Here is a 21,434-nt window from a genome sequence, read left to right as displayed (position 1 = left end):
AAAAAGGGCGAAAAGTGTCAGAGTTTACCGACACTACCACGTGCCACCCGTCTGGCGTGGCTCCAAATGTTTTACCTCTTTTTGATAATTAACCGCGCATGGCCTCCGAAACTATATGATTTATGGCTTAGCTTAAACCTTACGATTAGATTAGTACTAGTAATTATATAATAGCAGCATGCTTAATTATGTTTATGGTAAAGCATGCGGTAGATTTTACCCTATTAATCATCATAATAATACCCAAAGTATTGTTTTAGTTAGCATTTAATTTTTGATGGACCGTCAAATATATATATATATTTATATTTTTAAATAATTTTAAGCGAAGGTAGGGAACTGGCCCTCCCCCCGCCGAAAGGAAACTCGGGAGTCGACACTAGTGCCTTCTTTTCCTCTTCCGTATCTGAAGAATGTATGGTACAAATGAAATATTGGCTATGGTGCCGTTGAATTGGTTCTTTTTTAATCCAATGAACAGCTCATGCCACCAATAGTGCATTAGAAAAATTATGTCAAAGGGATTCCTTGTGATCAAGTGTTTATGTCTCGAACTTCATGATCTCTTTCTTAAAAGATTAATTCGATAAAATATATAATATTTTATATTTATGTATGTTATATTAAAATTCTTTATATATATTTTTATATATTTAATATAATATTATTTATCTCTTAATCTAACGATATCTTGATCGTCTTTAATCATTTTATCCATGTCTATGTTTATAAGCTTTTTAATATTTTTTTATTTATTTAATATAAAATTAAAACACTTGACGTGACACTTTGCACCTTAGTTAAATGGAAAATCATGACTTTATCTTAAGCTAGGTTCATAATTCTTTCTTTAACTCATGCAAAACATGAAAAAGTTCATCCTCATCATAGATTAAAAAAGGAAAAGAAAAATAAAAACAATAAATTAACTAAATATCATAATTATACAAGGACAAAATCCACTTTACCCATCACCTTTAAAATTAACTTGACATATAATGACGTTTAGTACGTTACAATGCAATGCGATTACAGATAATGTGATTGTAAGTAATGTGATTGCAAGCAATGTGATTGCAAGGAAAATAACATTACAGTGTTTGGTATGTAAGCAAAATAATGATTAAAATGCAGAGAAGATAACATTATAGTGTTTGGTTTATAAGTACTTTAGTGAGAATGTAATGTTAATTGTCAAAAGTACCCCTAATTATTAAAATATAAGTTTAATATATTTATATTTTTATTATTAATTTTTATATAATATCATTTCTTAAATATATTTTTAATGTCATATATTTTATTTTTATTTATTATTATAATATTTTATATTTTATTTTTAATATATTTATATTTTTATTATTAATTTTTATATAATATCATATTTTAAATATATTTTTAATGTCATATATTTTATTTTTATTTATTATTATAATTTTATATATTTTATTTTCATTTCTTTAATATATTTTTTATATTATATATTTTATTTTAATTTGTTTTACCTATATTATATAAATATTAATTTTTTATATTTTATTTTATTTTAATTTTTATTCTTATATTATATATTTTATTTTAATTATAATATTATAAAATATTTTTAATAAAGTAATAAAATTGAAGGGTAAAATTGTGTTTAAGAACATTGCAGAGTGCAATGTAATGTGATTGTATTGATTTTGAACTGCAATCGTATTACATTTATTGGCTGTAATGTGATTTTGCAGTGATCTGTTACAAAACAAATACTGTAACGTAATTTAATAAGTCATATTACATAGAATGTGTTTTATATCTATGATACCAAACGAACCCATAAGAGTAACATCAAAAAGTAAAGAAAAGAAAATGTTGGGGTTTGCTGTCCTTAAGCAGAGATTCAGATAGTCAAACTTCACTTTAGTATTAGACCGGCTTTGTTGAATTTGGGCCTTTTCCTAGGGATATGCCCTCCGAATTTCTCTGTCCACATTCAAATCACTCCACTTATACATGTGCTAATATTAGCAAGTAACTTACATTTTTAGCCAATGAATAAATTAAAACGAAGACAAAGACAAAAGCAATTCGATTCTTACTTTGAATCATGTCATTTTCTTGTCGTCCTTTATTGTAATGTAAGAAAAAAAAAATTGTCAAAAATTGAACAAAATGAAATTGTCATGTTGTCCTTTATTGTAATCTAAATCTCTCTTAGCTTTTGTCAAAGAAATTTCCATGCGGAAAATTATTGCTGTCGTCCCTTATTTTGCTTTTATTTCTTCTAAGTAATCGTTTTTTTCTTATGGGGACTTACTTCCGATTGTTTTCACATTGAGGTTTTAATATGAATAATTAGTAAATATTTGGAACTAAAACTTTCTTCTAAGAACTGATCATGTAATTTCCTTGTTGCTGATGAGTTATAAGTGAGTTGGTTGGACTGTAGTAGCCGAAGAACTACATGGGGTTGGGTATGCAGACCTGAAAGAACCATCATCACTTCAGCCTACATCAGCTTAGCCCACGAACGGGGTTGGGTCACAGCCAAGACCAAGCTGGATAATGTTTCTACACCTCGTGGGCTATGACTATTGAGGATATGTCGTGGTCAAGCAGAGAACGTTCAGAGTATTTGTTCTGTTTTGTTGCATTGACTTTCCAAACCGAATGAATCTGAACATGATAAACGAAGGATTCAAAGATGCATACTTTTCTGTCTCTTACACATTTAAGTTTGATCATCAATGAGAACAAACATCACGTACAAATTTTGAAATTACAAATGATGTAGGTGAAGTTTATCCGATTTCAAAATATATTCACGACTCACATTATTAATTTTTTGTTTTGTGGAAAGAAATTCTCTTAAATCCTTACCCTTCTTAGATGACTATAATTGGTCTATCAATGTTAAATTTCAGTATTTTTCCTTTGACATTATGTATAGTTGTGGCTTATTTCATTAAATTTGTCCCCACTTTCCTTTGTTATTTTTAATAAATACTAATCAGTATTCTGAAAGGCACTTATTAAGATTAATTAAAGCAGATGATCTGTCACTTGCGGCAAGTTAGGAAACTAAATTAAGATTAATAGACAGTTTAATTAAAACGTGAATTCATTTGTCCGAGAAGACCAGTCAAATTTTGCCTCTCTCTCCATCTCTGGAGCTGATTTGATTGATCGACGTAAACAAATGATTCCTTAATCATGAATTTATTCCTAAGTAATTATGTGAATTATTTAGACCAATCTTAATTAAGACATGATCATAATGTTGGTTGACCATTCGGGGAATTCGTAGCTGAGGTATGCGCTTACGTCACTCCCCAATCACTGCCATAAAGTTTTGTTTTGTTTTTTTCTTTTTTTATTAATATATTAATATAATAATTATCCTGTAACTGATAACGGGGGACCTCTAGCTTGACGAAGTTTCGAGGGAAGACAAGCCTTTTCCGTTGTCGTTTTGGTGAGTTGAAATTTCCACGTTAGTTGGATGTGGTCGAACTAGGAAAGTCACAAGAAGGTTCAGACCGGACTGATGGACTTAAAAAGGAAACAATAAATGGGAAAAAAAAAGGAAAAAACACCATTGGCTGTCTCAAGTCAACATGAGAGAGTTGGTGTCAAAAATACCCTCCATCCTCCAACAAATTTACATCATTATTGATTTATGTGCTCTGTGTGTGTTTCTACATCATTATTGAATCATTTCTTGCTTGTTAATGTTGGATTAATAATTTTTTAACTCACGAGCAAAATAATGAGGAACAAATCTTTACGTCAAAATGAACTTATTATCAATCAAATTAATATCACACTAACATATAATCAATGTTATATTAGTAAAAAAAATGATATCATTTTGATTAATTACATGTTAAATCAGTCAAAATTTTATATTTAAGAGTAAAATTTAATGATATTAAAATTTAAATTTAAATTAATAAATTAAAAAAGGTACAAAATTTAAATTTACACAGATTATGTACATAGATGAAATCTACGATTTTGATAAAGTATAAGAATGAAATGCATAATTTAACTTTTATTTTTAATATTTTTGGCCAAAATGAGAATTTATTTAGTTTATTAGTATTATTTTATTAATATTTTTTATAAGAATTTTATTAATAAATGTCTAAGAAACCCTATTAAATTAAATTGTATCAAAATAAATAAATAAATAAATAATACATAATTTCTTATTTAAAAAATAATATCTGAATCTCCCTTCATCAATTAAAAAAAACCTTTATTAAAATTAGTTAGAATATTATATTAGAAAATATACAGGTAATTTCGTAAATATGGAAACAAACCAGTCCACTATGACAGTGCGAAAAATAATCGCCTACCCTTTATAAACCCCCCAACTCTTCTCGTCTATGCCGCTGTTGAACCCTTACCTCCCGAAACCCCAAATCCCCTTGGCGAACCTGAGATTGGTTCTCTGCTCCGGACTCTGGACCGTCTCTTCCCGAAGGCATCCCTGTTTCCCTAGCCAACTTTAAAATAGCTTCCCTTTCTCTCCCCTGGTCTAGCCCAACACCCCGATTCATCGCTTCCGTCTCTCGTTCACTGATCGCTTCATCGAAAATGGCTTTCATTTGCTTTTAGGGTTCCTAAGAGCAACCCTCTTATTTTCCGAACCCAGAATTTACCAAATCTTAATCTATTATCCAATTGCTCAATATGGCTATCCGCGTCACCTTCACCTACTCCGGCTACGTTGCCCAGAACCTAGCCTCCAACGCCGGTTTCCGTCTCGGATCCTGCTCTTCCCGATCCGTCCACGAATGCTGGCTCCGATCCCGTTTCCTTTCCCCCAACAAAAATCCGACATCGATCCTTCCCCTGCCCGTAACTACCACGCCGCCGATCTCCGCCACCGCGGTCGAGCATGTACTCGACCCTCGCCGCAGAGATCCTTAAAGATGGTTGCAATAACCCGATTATCGTTGGTTTGATCTCGCTGATGAAGTCAACTGCTTATGGTTCTTGTTCCTCGGCTACTACAATGGGACTTTGTGGAATTTCTCCTTTTAAAGCCACTTCGATCATCTCTTTCTTGCAGGGATCGAAGTGGCTGCTGTATAATGAACCGGCTTCGGGCGGACCGGAGAGTAGTGAGGTGGATAGAGGAGGAACAAGTAATGAGGATCGAAGTTTGAGTTTGGAGTTGGATCCCAAAGGGTTTGTTAAAAGCAGTTGGATTTCGAGGTTGCTAAATGTTTGCTCCGAAGATGCCAAGGCTGCTTTGACTGCTGTAACTGTAAGTATACTTTTCCGGTCGTTTATGGCTGAGCCAAAGTCAATTCCGTCAACTTCTATGTACCCTACTTTGGATGTTGGCGACCGCGTTTTGGCTGAGAAGGTAATTATCTTTTACTGAATCATCTTAATGGACAATAGAATCGAGATTATGTGGTTAATTTTGTTTATTTTTTCTGATATCAACAGGTTTCATATTTCTTTAGAAAGCCTGAAGTTTCTGATATTGTTATATTCAGGGCACCTCCTATCTTGCAGGTAGGTCTTACAATTTGCTCTTTCAAACTCGAATATCATTGCTTATCTGCAGTCTTCATTGCCGATTGTTTTATTTCAATATGTAGGAAATTGGTTTCAGTTCAGGTGATGTGTTTATAAAAAGAATAGTGGCGAAGGCTGGAGACTGTGTTGAAGTAAGCCCATAAGATTATGTAAATTCATTTTGTTTAACATACAAGGTCTTTATTCATCTTCACTTTACTTCCGTTTATTTCACTTTTCCCCATTTAGCCTCTGTCTGTAAATTGTATATTGTTCATCATTTCTGATATTCCATATTCAATTTGTGGTAGGTTCGTGATGGCAAGCTGTTCATCAATGGTGTTACTCAAGATGAAGATTTTGTTCTAGAGCCATTAGCTTATGAAATGGATCCAGTGGTTAGTGTCTTACTTCTGACCGTCCTTGTTTATTCATTTGTATATTGCACTTTGTTCATATCTATCTTTATCTCCGGTTCCTCATCATGCTTGTTACATGGTCACTGAGTCAATCACATTGGTTAGCAGAATTCATGCTTTCCTTTGGGTGATTTTGCAGGTTGTGCCCGAAGGTTATGTTTTCGTATTGGGAGATAATCGCAATAACAGTTTTGATTCCCATAACTGGTAATTCCAAGTTTTCATTTCCACTATTCGGGAATGTATCGGACAAACTATAGAAGAAAAATATGCAGCATACTTTGGCAACCTTACAGAGTTTTAATTGGTGTCCCTTTCTTGTTTTAGGAATGTGATCTTTTATATCTGACATCTTGTTTTTGTTACCTTCTTTTTTAGGGGTCCACTTCCCATCGAAAACATTGTTGGTAGATCTGTATTTCGCTATTGGCCTCCTTCCAAGGTTTCAGATACTATACATGATCCACATGTGGGGAAGATTGCTGTAGCAGTTTCTTGACATCTGAGATAACGAATTTCTTAACTTAAGTGGCTCATGTTGAGCATCTGTGAATATCGAACTTCATTTTCATGTCCTTGGACATGGTTTAAGATGGATAATCAATTCTTCATATTCATTGGTGTGTATCTTTTGTTGATGGCCAAATGTTGGCCACCTGCACATTTTTTTCCTGTAATCATATTGTCAAATATACATTGACAAGGATTTGGAAGAATATCTGGTATCTTGCTTTATCTCATTTTGGTGCTTATATCATTCTTATTGCGTTCTAGAATGCGGGCTGCCCTTATGAAATGAACTGAAGTGAGGATCCAAGGTCTTAAGGTGGTTGATAAATTTGGAAGGAAGCAGGTCAGATTTGATGGTAGAAGAAAGGGGAAAAGCTGGAGGCAGTACATTCAGATTCTTAGTTTTGGTCGGCGGATGATCTGTTGAATGTGGAAAGGGAAGGCTTGATGATACCAACAACCATGCTTAAGGCCTTTGATATTAAATGTACTTGTACTTCTCAACAAAACTTTCTGTTGGTTGCTTGGCATATTTAAATGCTTGAACTTCATTTCATATGTAATAAAAATAAGATGTGACAAGTCACAATTCTTGTCCCGTTTATTAATACATCCAATAACAATACTTAAAACATTTGAGTTATGTGAAATATCACTAGTAATTGCAGTTTAGCCACAATCTTCACTAATCTTTGGAAGATCAAAACAAAGAAGAATAAGAAAGAAAAAAAATTGAAAAAGCTTGGGAAATATTGTATTTTATTTTTTATTATATTTAATTAAATTTATATATTTTTATTTTTTAATAAAAAAATTATATCATCGAATATTATTATTAATTAAAATATTATTTATTTTTTTATATTTAACGTGTGGGTGAAATAAGTTGGTTGATAAAAGAATTTAAATTTTTCAAAAAATATTATGTATAATTTGTAAAAATAAAAGAAAGACTACGTGGCAGTTTAGGAAGCTTTCCTTGCAAGTACCCACGAATGTTCCTAGGTGCTACTACCCATCCCAATCCCGACCGCCCGTTTAACGTGACGATGAAATCACCGCCAACTGGGATTCGGGGCCACAAGCCCATAACCGTCATTTCGCCAGAATCCTTGTTCAAAGAGAGCGAGTGACTGACTCATTTGATCCGGTTCACAGTAAAGTCCCGGTTGCGCCGCGAAACAGCAACAACCGCCACGATGAAGAGCAGCCGTTTCCTCTTGTCTCTCCTCTTCTTCCTTCTCTCTGAGATCTTATCCTTGTCTTTTAATCCTCTCCAATCAAACAACCCCCAAATCTTGCAGGTAAAAAGATCAAATCGAGTGGTAAAAAAAAAAAATCTAGTTTTTAATTCTCATTAATCTCCCCGTTTTTGTTATAGGATGTATTGGAGAAGATTGCTTTGAAGCATAAATGGGAGTTGGAAGGGCTTAACTTTTCGAAATTGGAAGTGAGCAAGGCTAGGTTTGGGGCTGGCAAAAGAGACGAGTTTCGGATCCGATTTGGAAAGACTCATCTGCTCTTCAAATTCCCCGACGAAGTATCTTCCCGGGGCACGTTCAGAAAAGGAAGTGGCGGCGATTTCCTTGATTTCGTCAAGGAAATTAATTCCACAGCGGTGCTCGATTCCTTTAAAATGGAAGGTCCCTTTGAGTTACGCCTCGCTCCCAATCACAAAGCTTCCCTCCTTTTACCGGTATGCAATGCTTTTTATTCTGATTTCCTCATTAGCTTGTTTTCTTCAATGCTTGACTTGTTTGAAAGAAGGCTTCTTTTCTGTTATTGTTGTTCAATTAATACGTATCATCAACAATAAATGTCTTATCTTTATTGTAGCTTAATTTAATGTTTGATTTTGAATTATGTACTTTCTTAATTTAGTTCGACATTGCAAATGTTTATCATCTACTAGTAGTAGTCTGAAGCTTTGGGTATTTGGCAATCAGCTGAACACATCTCATACAGATCTGAAGCGGGTCCTTGTTGGTGAAGGCATCACTGTTGAAGTAAGTGGAGCTCAAGAAATCTCTCTTTTCCACACGTTTAGTTTTGGTTTGCCTGTGAATGAAAGTGAAGTCGAGGAGAAAACTGGATATTGGTCCTTCCGGCATTCGTTCTGCATGCCATTGCTTCCTGTGAATGCTTTAGGGTCGGTATCTCTTGTTGCCTACCGGACTCGAAACCCTGATGCCCACATCGAAGCTGTTTTCCCATCCTTGGATACTATTGAGCTGCTACCCGAAAAGTGCTATGGTGATCGCGCTTACATGAAACAGTCTTATCCTATGGATTCAATAAGTTTGAGGATATCCAAGCTACAAAAGGTCCTCAGGACCTTTTTAGGTGACAGAGACAATGGAAATGGTTTCTCCAGTTCTCTTAATGTGAAAACTAAAGCGTCACCCATTATTCATTTCCAGCTAGAGCTGGAGAAAAACATTGGGAAGAATGAGAGTGTTCGTGGTATGTTAGCTGAATGGAGGACGAAGCCAACTGTTGAACACCTTTGGTTTGATGTAACGGCAAGGATTGAAGCAGAGAAGTTGAAGCCCCTTATGATCAAGAAGGTCAGACCTTTTGTTGGTGTAGATACAGTCTCATGGAGTAATTTGTTGTCAAACATTTCTTTTACAAAGTTCCCATCTATTCTTGTCCCTCCTGAGGCTTTGACACTGGATGTCAAATGGTAGTGGAAAACCTCGTAAGATGGTTTTATTTCAGGTGAAGTTTACAGATCAATGCAATGCGCCATCAGTCATCTTGTCCATTCCTCGTGTGTAAGATATGCATGTCAGTTACATGGAAAGCATCCTTGATTGGTGTTGTAAATTGTAATTACAAAGAAAAAAGAAGGGAGTGGTGAAAGAACTTCCACTCATTTGCATTGCCTTTACTCCTTTACTGTACAATAACAGCAATATTAGGATCTCTGTTTCATGTTAACTTGTATTATAGGCAGCAGGTCAAGCTTCTAATTTTAGGCAAAGATGCACCTCAAACTGTTTGTTTAGAGATTATTCTCCCTCCTTACCCCAATTATCTTGTATCTATAAAAGTTGAACTCAAGCCATATTTTGAATTGGTGATTCTTATTTTGTTTCTTTATTCATGTAAATCAACCACTCAATATAGGTACGTAAACATCAATATAGGAACAATTGCATGGGGAAACCTTTGATCATAAATCCTAGTCCATGGTATTACCAGCATAAGGGTTTTCTTCTCGCTTCATTTCCACGTTCTTATATTTGTACCGGGAGGCACACACCAGGTAAATAACAAAGTTAACAGCACTCGACGCCGACAATAACCAGTAGAAGTAGTTCAACTTGTCTCTGTTCAGGTTGTTAGAAGCCAACCAACCCCCGCTGGCCTTGTTCACCACCTCCACCACCACTGAGCTTATATAGTACCCAAATGCTAGTGAAAACCATGAGATAGCTGTGCTCGTTCCCTTCATTCCAGCTGAGCTCTCTGCATGGAAGAACTCTAGCAGCCCTACCAATGTGAACATATCAGCCAACCCGAATACAGCATACTGGAATCCAAGCCAAAACACACTCATTGGCAGTGGTTCTGTAGAGTCTACCATGTTGTGTCGAACAGCCACAGATTTGCGCCGGGTTTCCATGACTCCAGCAATTGCCATGGAAATGGTTGAGAGCACCAATCCAACTCCAATTCGCTGAAGATATCGGATTCCAGTGGGAATTCCTGTCATTCTTCGGGCAATTGGAACGAAAATGCGGTCATAAATTGGTAAAAAAATGAAGTTGAACCCCAGGGGAATGACAGGGAGGGAGGGAGCAGGGATCTTAAAACCAAGGATGTGGGTATCCATGGTCATGCTTTGTTGTATGGAGAAAGTTTGGAGTTGAGCCAAGCAAGTATTTATGAAAAGAGTGCTAAGTACAATCGGGAGCATGCGAAGTAGAATCTTTGTTTCTTCAACTTGGGTCACTGTGCTAAGCCTCCAAGGTCCTGGAGGTACTGCTGATTCACCCAACGGGATCCTACTCACTGCTGCTCTATCCAAGAATCTGGGAATTTGGTGATGTATTTACGTGAGAGCTAGTTAAAACAAAAGAAACTTGAGAAAATTTAAATGGATACCTGAATTCATTGGTTCTCTGAAGAATTTCATTAGGCATCACCAGTGTTCCTTTGTCATAAATCTCATGTAGTTCATCTTCCTTCTTTGGTATTGGAAGGTCTTGGTTGCGGATGGCAGCCACAAATACCTTGAAACAGGAAAAGAGGGCCATGATTCGTGAACTCATGTCATTAATTCTTACATGCAAAACTATTTATGATGGCAAAAGACATGACATGTACCTGTAGGATTCGAATTATGGGGCTTCCTCGAGGGGCATTATCCCTATAAAATGGCTTGCCAATCCATACAGACATAATTGCAAGCAAGACTGCTAAACCGCACACCCCGAACGCCCAATCCCAACCCTTGTTAGAACTTATCCACACAACAAAGGTCACACCAGCTATAGATCCACCAGTCAAGCTAAACATGAACCAGTTGAAAAAGCTTGAAAGTTGAGCTGCCTCTTTAGGGTCGTTTCTGTCGAACTGGTCAGCTCCCAGCAATGGCAAGGCCGCCTTAACCCCGCTTGTCCCTAGAGCTACCAGGTATAGACCAGTGTAAAGAATTGCTGCTTGGCCACTCTTTGCAGCCTCGCATTGTTTCGAAACATCCGTGCAAGGAGTTGGCCTCAGTTGATCGAAGTGTGCTTGTATTGTCAGCAGGGCATATCCCTGCATATGTAAGAACCAGCTCAAGTTTGCTCACTCATAGCTTTTCCAAAACATCTTAAAATTTGATTGATCATCAAACAGTTACGTATATACAACCGAAGACATTGTATGTCCGTTTGTTCCATGAAATTGGGCTCTTTTTTTAATATTAAAAAATGGCAGTAACAGCCATCTTCCTTGGAATAGATAGTATGGGACCAAAGGAAGGTGACTACCAAAACGAAGCCATTGTTATATTGCGTGGGAGCATGTGGAAGCCGGCAAGCTGCACATGGATGGTTAAACTATGGAACAACATTAAGGATTGGTCTTTTTGTAATGTTTTTTCTTTCTTTTCTTTTGTTTTGGAGTATTATGAAATCATAATCATCTTCTTTCTCGTACTATATCTTCCTTGAAAGAACCATACTATTGTTTTTTAGTATTAAATAATAGTTTAGACATGGCATCAATTAATCACCACACATGTTAATCTCCAAACTGAAAAGAGATTTCAAATTCAAATACCCTAATCTCCAATCTAAAACTTAACAGATTGGGGGTGAGCCCCAATCACACTCAGTTGCTTAAAAAATTAATCCCACCAATTATAAATATAGTAATTTAGATAAGTAAGATAATTATAATCCACATTTTATCTCCTAAAATGGGTCTGTTTTATATTAATTGTTTACTTTAGTATATCGCGATCATAAAATTAAAGACTAAAGAATAAAGAGGACTAGACGAAAAATCATGCAATGCCATGATGACACATTTTTTATTAAAATAAGTTTAGTACCTACCTTAGTTATATAAGAAATTTTATTCTTTTCGTCAAATTGTTGTTTCGATAATTTAATCGATGATATATATTTTCCCTACGGATTAGAGGAATATATATCATATAGAGTAATGGTTTACAACATTAACAAACTCAAGACTAGACTCAATTAGAAATTAATACATAGAAATTACTTAGAAAAAAAATAGTAGTGCCATGTTTGAAAGAGACTAGTAGTATTTCTTTCCCTTAAATCAACATCAGAATATAATTTCGTAACCTTTACTTATTATTATATAATTCAAGCAATAAGTTTCATTCTTATATAATTCAAGCAATAACTTTTACTTTTTATTATATAATTCAAGCAATAAATTTTATTCTTATTTAATTCAAGCAATAACTTTTACTTTTAATTATATAATTCAAGCAATGAATTTTGCTTATTATTATTACATATTAGTGCCATGTTTACATATTATTATGTAATTCAAGCAATAATTAGTTTCAAGCTTTTCTTTAATTTTATTTATATAATTAAGCATTTGTTTGATTTTAAGCAATTTGAAATTGATACAAATATATGGAACAGCTTGTAGAGAAAAAAGATTTCCCCAATATGATATTGAACCCAAAATTTTACTAGTATTAACTAAAAAATTGGAACCCTAAATTAACCTTAAAATTCCAAACAATTTTAGTAAATAGTTTTGATGCTTAATTGAGTGGGAAGCAGTTCTTGTTTGAAACTTTTGATGAAGAAAATGAAATGATTTCTTTTTTATTATATTATCCAATAAATTTGGAATTCCAAATAGTAATGATTAAAGTTATAAATGTTTTGATTATTAATTGATCAACCAACTCCATTTACAAGATTATCATTTCAATATCCAAGCCAAAGACCCTGGAATTGGAGAGAGGGTAGAACAAGAGAGCAGAAGTGTATAATATATGATGTTTAAGCAGGAAACCAGGGGTCGAGAAGGGCAGATGTTGAGCCCTATGTGAAAGTGAGAGGATGATAAGACAACGTACCAGCAATTCCAGGAATCCAAACAGGACACAGGTTGTGAATCTTGTCAAGTAGGTGTCAGCTATGACTCCTCCTAAGAATGCTAGGATGAATGAAGTTCCCATGAAGTTTGTGACTGCGTTTGCAGATTTTGTCAAGCTGAAGTTCATGTACCCCATAAAGTAAGTCACAAGGCTCACGGCGTTGGCAATAAACGCCATGTTCTCCAGCCCCTCCGTCGCTGCATGAATGAAGCACCCACAATCAGAGACAGAGACCATTTTTAACTAATCAAATGCAGACAGGTTAGGGCAATATCGTGGTTACCATAGACAAAAAGTACAGCTTTCAATCCTCCTACCCTTTTCTCTTGCCTTGGTTGATGTTTATCTTCTCCATGGATTTCCTGTTTGTATAGAGACACAAGACACAGATTAGCCAGTGAGAAAGAGATAAAAGCAAGGGTGCAGGTGGGCTCAGCTTTCTCCACATTTTGTTCATGGAGAACACACACACACACACACACCACATTTCTTGAGCGTTTTCAAAGACCATCTCGAAATTCAAATCAGGAAAGATTTTACCATTTTCGCTCTGAGAGCTAACTTTGTTTCTTCTTCTTTCTTAATTCCAGGATGCAAAAGAAAAACCAGAAAGGGAACGTTGGCTCTGGGTCAGCGTCTGTGGGGACATAACCACATCAAACCCTATGAATATATATAAGCACAAGTATCCAGCATTTTACCTTTTCTTCGCTTCACAACAACCCTCTCTGTATATCCGTAATAAACTTTGCTAAATTTTAAAATTCAACTTGGTTCAGGCAAATATATTGTTTCTGGTCATAATAATCACTTGGTAGTCAATTGCTACTAATTACTTCACACATTATTATAACATTTTTTGGTTTACAAGTACATATATTTTATTGGAATTAATGTAGTGGAGTTTCATGTGGTTATTTTTTTTTCTCAGCGATTTCATGTGACTATTATTATTATTATTTGGCATTCCCTATACCCTAAAATTTAAGCTTGAAAACTATTAGGATGTGTATTACATGAGTATTAATGTAATAATTCTCAGTATTATAAATATTTGAGTGTAGTGAAAGTTATATGTATATATTTATATATTAAGAATTATCACTAAATTTTGGCCATATTCATTAAAACTCAAGTCGACATATCTTGGATGAAGTTTTATTCAATTATATATTAAAATTAAATTATGAATACGGATTAATTCTATTGATAAGTAAAATCTTGAATGTCTCTTGTCAATATGAGAAAGTATACTTTTATAATCGTCTTGAAAGAAAATTAGAGCTAGCAAAATCCGAAAATAGTTCCAATCATATTACAAAATAAATAAAATAAAAATGAAAAGCCTTAATTTCACATTATTCTAAGTAAATCTTAACAAGAGAAACAACAAGGAAACAAGTGGCATCTACTTGTACGAGAAATTAATTTTCTGTTTAGTCTTTGTTTCCCCTCACGAGACCCTTTCTCCCAAATATGAACAGCTTATCCCTCATGAGTGTGCTCCACTTTATTTGTTGACTCGACGATGCGGTGGATATTCTAATGGCCGTGGATCTGGATCCAATGCCTTCTATCTTCTTATAAAACTCTTTCCTAGGGTTCTCTCTTTGTACTTACTTCTTTTCCATTCATTTGTTAACTTACAACCTTCCAATCATCCTTTTTGCCTTTTAATTTAATACCCACTTCCTCGCCTTGACTTGTTCTTGATGCGAATTCATGAGGGTTTTCAAGGATTACTTTGTATAAAATTATATATATGTTGTACCTTTAATTACACTTCGATAAAGACTAAGGAATAAATGAATAATAAGATTATTATTATTATTATTATTATCTTCCCGACATGTGCTTTCTCGCTCCATGTCCATTCAACCATTACCTTTTCACACTTAATATATACATTTTAAAGTATATATGAAGATACAAGCATCTTCGATGATTAATTTAAAGAGATTTTAGTCTCTTAGAGGTGCTCTTTTTGAATTTTTATAACAAGAAAATGTTTGTGTTGAGGACCCCAAATCTTAAGGTTACCATTCTTAGTAGTAACATGATATTCTTTTAGAGTACCCATTTTCATGGAGCTCATAGATACTATGTGCAAACTTGTAATATGTAACCACTTAATCTGAAACAAAATTAGAGAATAAAATAGTTTTAAAATGATTTTTATACATTTCGACAGAGTCGAATCATCTAATAGACAAATAAACGAAGTCTGGTGTGTCACGCGAAGATACTCTTCATGCTATCTTGTAATGCTTGTAAGGAACTGTCACTCACTTCTGTAAAAAGGATAAACAATCTCTTTTTTAATATATAATTATAGGAGATAAGAATCCCTAGCATATTTTCTTATGTTATGGGTTTATTCAACGATTCCTGTTCATAGATAATAGTTTCTCTTTTATACCTTTTCAGCCCGTAGAATTATGATTTTCATTTTGTAAGAAGGAACATTGATTATAGGCGACAACATCGTTACTAAATGTATAGAATGTCAGCCCCTTGAATGGGGAAGCATGCATCTTCATGCAGGTCAATGTTTTATAAGCCTTAAAGATAGACATGAAGCATGAAACCATGGTTTAGTTTAAAGGCTAGCCCCATTTATGGCATTATTGCAATGCACAATCACATGTTCTTCTATCTGTGAAGGGTATATTAAACTTTTTTATATAATTTTGAAGTGTTTTTTAAGCAAAGTAAATATATTCAATTACAGATAATAATACAAGGATTTGACGGATCATATTTTCAATGTATCAACATTTTATCGCTTTATAAGTACAATGCACACGATACTAAACACTTAATTGTTATATAAATTTGAGACGCTGTTAATTGTACCTCTTGTTGCAATCTCAAAATTTGTTTGCAATTTGGGTCTTAATTCATGGCTAGTAATTATGGTGATGTTAGCAAATTAATAGGAGTACTCACTTTATTTTTCTCCCATTTGATTCAATCTTTAGGGTTTTATTTTTATAATTAATGTTAACTTTATTTATGTAAATAAGGTCGAATGACCTAGACACCTAGTGATTCTAACTTGTCACCATCTCAAGCTATTTTCCCTTGACGGATTTTCTATTTTCTTCTTGATTCACGACTTCCACCTTCTTGTACATATACCAAAAGGCACAAACCAAGTAGATACCAAAGTTCACCATACTCACCACTGCCAATAACCAGTAAAAATAGTTGCGCTTGTCTCTGTTCAAATTGTTATTAGCCAGCCATCCACCACTGACCTTGTTCACCACCTCCACCACCACCGAGCTCAAGAAGTATTCGAAAGCTAGTGAACACCATGAGATGGCTGTACTCAATGACTTCATCCTTGCTGAACTCTCTGCATAGAAGAACTCTAACAACCAAACTAAAGTGAACATGTCGGCCAACCCAAATATAGCATATTGGTATCCAAGCCAAAACACACTTATCGGCGGAGGCTGAAGAGAATCCACCATGTTGTGTTGAATGGCCACAGATTTGCACCATGTTTCATCAATTCCAACAACTGCCATGGAAATGGCTGAAAGCACCAGTCCAACTCCAATTTGTTGAAGATATCGAATTCTAGTAAGGATTCTTATTATTTTTTGAGTAATCAAGATGAAATTGTGATCATATATGAAATCTTTGACCTATTAATAAGCATAATTTCTTTTTGTAATACTACTTACCTTTATAATACGAAGGAGAAGACTCCCTTTGGGAACATTGTTATGATACAATGACTTGCACATGCTTAGACACACAAGGGCAAACAAGACCGCCACGGTGCATACACCAAACACCCAATCCCAACCTTGATTTGAGATTATCCATACGATGAAAGTCACCCTAACTATAGCTCCAACGGTGAAACTAAGAAAGAACTAGTTGAAATAACTAGACAATTGAGCTGATTCTTGAGGATCCTTTTCATCAAATTGATCAAATCCCAATGATGGTAAAGCTCTTTTAACCACGTTGGTGCCAAAAGCAACAAAGTATACACCAATAAAAAGTATTGCAACTTGGCTACTATCTACAACCTGGAATTGATTTGTTCAGCTTGGAGCAAGACCTTAGCAAGGGGTTGGTCTTAGTCGGTGGAAGTACACTTGTAATGCTAAGAAGGCATATCCTTACAAATTTATGAATCAACCAAATCTTAGATTACTAGAGGACTAAATTCTTAATTTGATCATCATGAAAGAGAACATAAGTTATTCGGGATTAGTTTCCATTTACATCGAAGAACTGGTGATTTTTTGTGCTTAATTAATTTAGTCAATAGAGTTATATGTTTTTTTTTCTTTATAAATTTGTTAGGTTGCTACATTTTTCATGGTTTCCTTTAGCCAAAATTATGGATTTGATGCACAGATAACTAACTAAGGTAGCAAATGGAAAGTGCTATGGCACTCAATCAGTTTGACTGGTGGACAAGTTATTCGTTTATACTAGCTTCGTCAACAAAATATGAGGATGATAAATGACTTACTAGCAATTCTATGCACCCAAACAAGACACAAGTCTTGAATCTTGACAAGTAGGTGTCACAGATGAACCTTCCAAAGAGTGCTAGTAAAAATGAAGTCCCCATGAAATTTGTAAAGGTGGTTGTAGATTTTGTTAAGTTGAAGTTCATGAAGTCGTAAAAGTAAATTACCAGGCTTATGGCATTGGAGATAAATGCCACATTCTCTAGTCTTTCCATGGCTGCAAGAAATCACAATTAAAAATAGCTAAGGAAAGAGTGAAAGGCATTACAAAACAAGCAAATTTCTAAAGAGGGGAAAAAAAGAAGGAATGGTTACCGTAGACAAAAAGTGTAGCCCTTTTTCCTCCTAGTCTTGTTTCTTACGTGGCTTGGCTTATGAAATCACTAAATATGCCCTATTAGGTGATAACAGAAGAAACTAATTAGCCTACTGAAGCAAATAAAACAATTAAGGGATGACCAATAAAAGAAGGGTGGTGGCAAATGTCTACATTATCCTCAGTAAGTTGCCACTACTTACCATTATGCTGAAGGCTAGCTTCCTATCTTCTCTGGCTCAAAAGAGAGTAAATAGAAACATTACGTCTTAACAAAAGATTGGCCTTTAAGATACAATTTTAACTTGTTTGAGTGTGTGTGTGTGTATAGAGAGAGAGAGAGAGAGAGAGAGAGAGATATCATTTGCAACTAAAGGTCAATAAGAATGAAGATAGTGTTTAGTACTTTATAATATAATGTTATTGTAAGTAATGTGATTATAAGCAATGTTATTACAGAAAAAATAACATTATAGTGTTTGATATACAAGTAAAATAATAATTAAAATGCAAGGAAGATAATAGTGAAGTATTTGGTTTACAAGTACTTTGTTGAAAATATAATGTTAATATTCAAAATTATGCTTATTTATTAAATGCAAGTGTAATATACTTATATTTTTTATTATTAATTTTTATATAATATCATCTCTTAAATATATTTTTAATGTCATATATTTTATTTTCATTTCTTATTATAATCTTATATATTTTATTTTCATTTATTTTACCTATATTACATAAATGTTAATTTATTTTAATTTCTAATTCTTATATTATATATTTTATTTTAATTATAACATTATAAAATATTTTTAATAAAGTAATAAAATTAAAATATAAAAATATTTTTAATAACATTACAGAGTATAATATAATGTGATTGTATTGGTTTTGAACTACAATCACATTACATCCCTTGACTGTAATGTATTGTATTACAATATTATATTACAGTGGTCTGTTACAAAATAAACACAATAATATAATTTAATTGAACATATTACAAGAATGTACTCTCAATTCTCTCAAAACAAATGTTACCTAAAGACCAAAAAAAAAAAAATCCTAAGACATGATGTTTTGAAAATGTTCTCTAATATTTTTGTTTTTTATCATACCTTTCTCTCTCAATGGATTTTTTTTTAATATTTTTGGACTCCATGATATTTTAACGAGCGGAATCTTAAATTTTCAGATGCTTTCTTACAAATGGGGTTTCTTTGTTTTACTGATGGAGTTAGCTAGGACTGTCTTTCTTTAACTCCAAATCCTCCAATAAGTTCTTGACAAGTTTCAATAATATAGATCAGTTCTGTTCATGGATGAGTAATCCACGTCTCAAACAGTGCTATCGCCCTCAATTTCAGGCATAAAAAAACACCTTTACCTGTTGTCATGATGCCAGGGAATCCAGCAGATCCTTGGCGTTGGGCAGTAATTAATACACAATTGGCGTTGGACTTCGACGCAGGCATTAGCTACTGTTCTGAAAATAATTTCCGTTAGAGGAGATTGAGACAACTTTATGTTTCATACTCAGCGCAGGAACGAATCAGGTAGGTACAAAACATTTGGAGCTGTCTGCAACATTGCGGTCTCTTAAAAAATTCAGACACCATTACATTGGATATACGCATGCATGTTGGCTTTAATAAATTGCTAGGCGGTTTAATACCATAGGAAATTCAAAGAATTTGCAACATGTCTGATGTTATAATTCGAAGGATGTCCATAATTCAAGCAGAATTCATGGCACAGGAATATAGTATTTGACCAGGACAGATGTTCCCACATATTGGTCTGGAACAATCAACCTAACAAGCTATGCAGAGGTAATGATATTAAATGTATGTTCGAAGTTGTAATCATTTTGTTCTGAATTATTAAGATAATGTTCAACACGATGGCTGTGATGATAATGCAGCGACTGACATTCAATGTTTAAAGCCATAATACTCTTAAAAAAACGTGTTTTGGGTTGACAATTACACCATGTTTCATTTTGGAGTCTGCAACCTTGACAAAAAAATTTGGTACTATAATATTCAACTTCTGAAAGTGGTCCAGCCATCCACCATCTGTGACGGGGGAAAAGAAAGAAAACAATTCCATACTGCCGGCGATCTAATTTTATACCATATCTCTGCAAGCAGTTTTCATTCAACACAGCAATTTGTGCTTGTCAATGGACAGTAGGCAATGACAAGATGACATTAACTCTCAATTTTCTATGAGTTCAACGATTGCCTTCAATGAAGGGAGAGGAGTGCTGAACTCCACTCCATTGTCTTATTTAGAGTTTAGTTAAGCCTGTCATTCTCTCTTAGCTTGTCTGTCTGTATGTTGTTGGCATGAGAATCATTTACCCATTTGTTTGTTCAACCGTACAATGGCGCAAGATAGCTTCGGACATATTTGAGCCCAATTGTGAGATGAGAAATGGGCTTTGTGTCCACAAACAGAATGGCGATTCTAAGCTTCACTATGACGCTACCATTGACACGCAAGCTTGAGTCTCCTGCGCTACGCGGCAAAAGCAACAATGGTCGTTTGAATTTCCCCTATAAAAACAACCATCCTTCGCTCTTCGCTCAAGCTACTCTTCTTTTTCAGACTTAACTATGGATGTTCGTGAAATGATCAGGAGCCGGACCGACGTCGCTCTGAGCCTCACGAAGCACGTTCTCACTACCCAAGCCGAGGGGGACTCCAACCTGGTGTTCTCGCCGCTGTCTATACAAGTGGTGCTGGGCGCCATCGCCGCTGGCTCAAATGGTTCCACCCTCGGCCAGCTCCTTTTTCCTCAAGTCGACGTCCAACGACCACCTCAGCTCCTTCTACTCGGAAATCATATCCGCGGTCTTCGCTAACGGCAGCCCCATGGGTGGGCCCCGCTTGTCTTTCTCTAACGGTGTTTGGGTCGATAAGTTTCTCCCTCTCAAGCACTCCTTTAAACAGATAATGAAGAATGTCTACAAGGCTGCTACCGATGAAGTTGATTACCAAACCGAGGTATTATATTTGCTCTCCTCTGTAATTTTTGTTTGTTTTTAAACTATGATCTTATCTTGTTTAGTATATTTTCTATTCGATATTCCCTTTTCTTTTCTATTGGGGAGATTCATATGCTAATTGACTTTTTTTTGTTTGTCATGTTTTTGGTTTTTTTGAAGGCTGATCTTATGAGGAGTGAAGTGAACTTATGGGCGCAAAAGGAGACGAATGGTCTTATTAAACAAGGTTCTTCCTCCAGGGTCTGTGAACCGTTTGACCGGGCTCATATTTGCTAATGCACTTTACTTCAAAGGAGTTTGGAATGAAATATTCGATTCATTGAAAACAAAAGACCATGACTTCCATCTTACAAATGGAGGTTCTGTTCAAGTGCCCTTTATGACCAGCAAAAAGAAGCTGTACCTTCGTGCCTATGATGGTTTCAAAGTGCTCGGACTTCCTTATAAGCGAGGTGGAGATATCCCCCGTTTCACCATGTACATCTTTCTTCCAGATGCAAGAGATGGGTTGAAAGCTTTGGTAGAGAAAGTGAGTTCTGAATCTGGTTTCTTGCA

General features: G+C 34.7%; 4 protein-coding genes and 1 pseudogene across 4 annotated transcripts in view; 3 read left to right on the top strand and 2 right to left on the bottom strand.

Moving 5' to 3' along the window:
* The first annotated feature begins 4,370 nt into the window (after nt 1–4,370).
* LOC110416559 (putative thylakoidal processing peptidase 2, chloroplastic) lies at nt 4,371–6,694 on the top strand. Its single transcript, XM_021428569.2, is given in 8 exon segments — nt 4,371–4,819; nt 4,822–4,875; nt 4,878–5,365; nt 5,452–5,520; nt 5,607–5,675; nt 5,835–5,921; nt 6,082–6,149; nt 6,321–6,694. Coding segments are annotated over 8 exon segments (1,092 nt in total). The 5' UTR covers nt 4,371–4,683; the 3' UTR covers nt 6,442–6,694.
* A 752-nt stretch (nt 6,695–7,446) lies between these two features.
* LOC149527222 (signal peptidase I) lies at nt 7,447–9,345 on the top strand. The gene is made up of 3 exons (XM_089783580.1): nt 7,447–7,756; nt 7,834–8,148; nt 8,399–9,345. The coding sequence occupies exons 1-3, from the start codon at nt 7,652–7,654 to the stop codon at nt 9,140–9,142; spliced, it is 1,164 nt and encodes a 387-aa protein (XP_089639706.1). The 5' UTR covers nt 7,447–7,651; the 3' UTR covers nt 9,143–9,345.
* Nucleotides 9,346–9,598: 253 nt separating this feature from the next.
* Nucleotides 9,599–13,230, bottom strand: LOC110416334 (protein NRT1/ PTR FAMILY 4.6-like). The gene is made up of 4 exons (XM_021428306.2): nt 13,024–13,230; nt 10,788–11,222; nt 10,566–10,693; nt 9,599–10,492 (listed from the first exon to the last, which is right to left on the bottom strand). The coding sequence occupies exons 1-4, from the start codon at nt 13,219–13,221 to the stop codon at nt 9,640–9,642; spliced, it is 1,614 nt and encodes a 537-aa protein (XP_021283981.1). The 5' UTR covers nt 13,222–13,230; the 3' UTR covers nt 9,599–9,639.
* Nucleotides 13,231–16,097: 2,867 nt separating this feature from the next.
* On the bottom strand, nt 16,098–17,934 carry LOC110416557 (protein NRT1/ PTR FAMILY 4.5-like; annotated as a pseudogene).
* A 2,445-nt stretch (nt 17,935–20,379) lies between these two features.
* SERPIN1 (Serine protease inhibitor (SERPIN) family protein) overlaps nt 20,380–21,434 on the top strand; it is a 1,341-nt gene continuing 286 nt past the window's right edge. Inside the window, 4 exon segments of the mRNA XM_021429291.2 lie at nt 20,380–20,662; nt 20,664–20,877; nt 21,039–21,098; nt 21,100–21,431. Of these exon segments, the coding sequence (XP_021284966.2) occupies nt 20,487–20,662; nt 20,664–20,877; nt 21,039–21,098; nt 21,100–21,431 (782 nt within the window). The 5' untranslated portion in view covers nt 20,380–20,486.

This window comes from Theobroma umbraticum, unplaced genomic scaffold (assembly GCF_002168275.2).
Source record: "Theobroma umbraticum cultivar Fairchild unplaced genomic scaffold, ASM216827v3 scaffold_51.0, whole genome shotgun sequence".
Classification (NCBI taxonomy): domain Eukaryota; kingdom Viridiplantae; phylum Streptophyta; class Magnoliopsida; order Malvales; family Malvaceae; genus Theobroma; species Theobroma umbraticum.
This window is presented reverse-complemented; position numbering and strand designations above follow the sequence as displayed.

Coding starts and splice junctions, on each gene's coding strand:
- LOC149527222 (XM_089783580.1), top strand. CDS start 7,652: ATGAAGAGCAGCCGTTTCCTCTTGTCTCTCCTCTTCTTCCTTCTCTCT. Junction 7,757..7,833: donor ACAACCCCCAAATCTTGCAG/GTAAAAAGATCA, acceptor TTTTTGTTATAG/GATGTATTGGAGAAGATTGC. Junction 8,149..8,398: donor AAGCTTCCCTCCTTTTACCG/GTATGCAATGCT, acceptor TTTGGCAATCAG/CTGAACACATCTCATACAGA.
- LOC110416334 (XM_021428306.2), bottom strand. CDS start 13,221: ATGGCGTTTATTGCCAACGCCGTGAGCCTTGTGACTTACTTTATGGGG. Junction 10,694..10,787: donor CCATAATTCGAATCCTACAG/GTACATGTCATG, acceptor TCCTGTTTCAAG/GTATTTGTGGCTGCCATCCG. Junction 10,493..10,565: donor CAGAGAACCAATGAATTCAG/GTATCCATTTAA, acceptor CCAAATTCCCAG/ATTCTTGGATAGAGCAGCAG.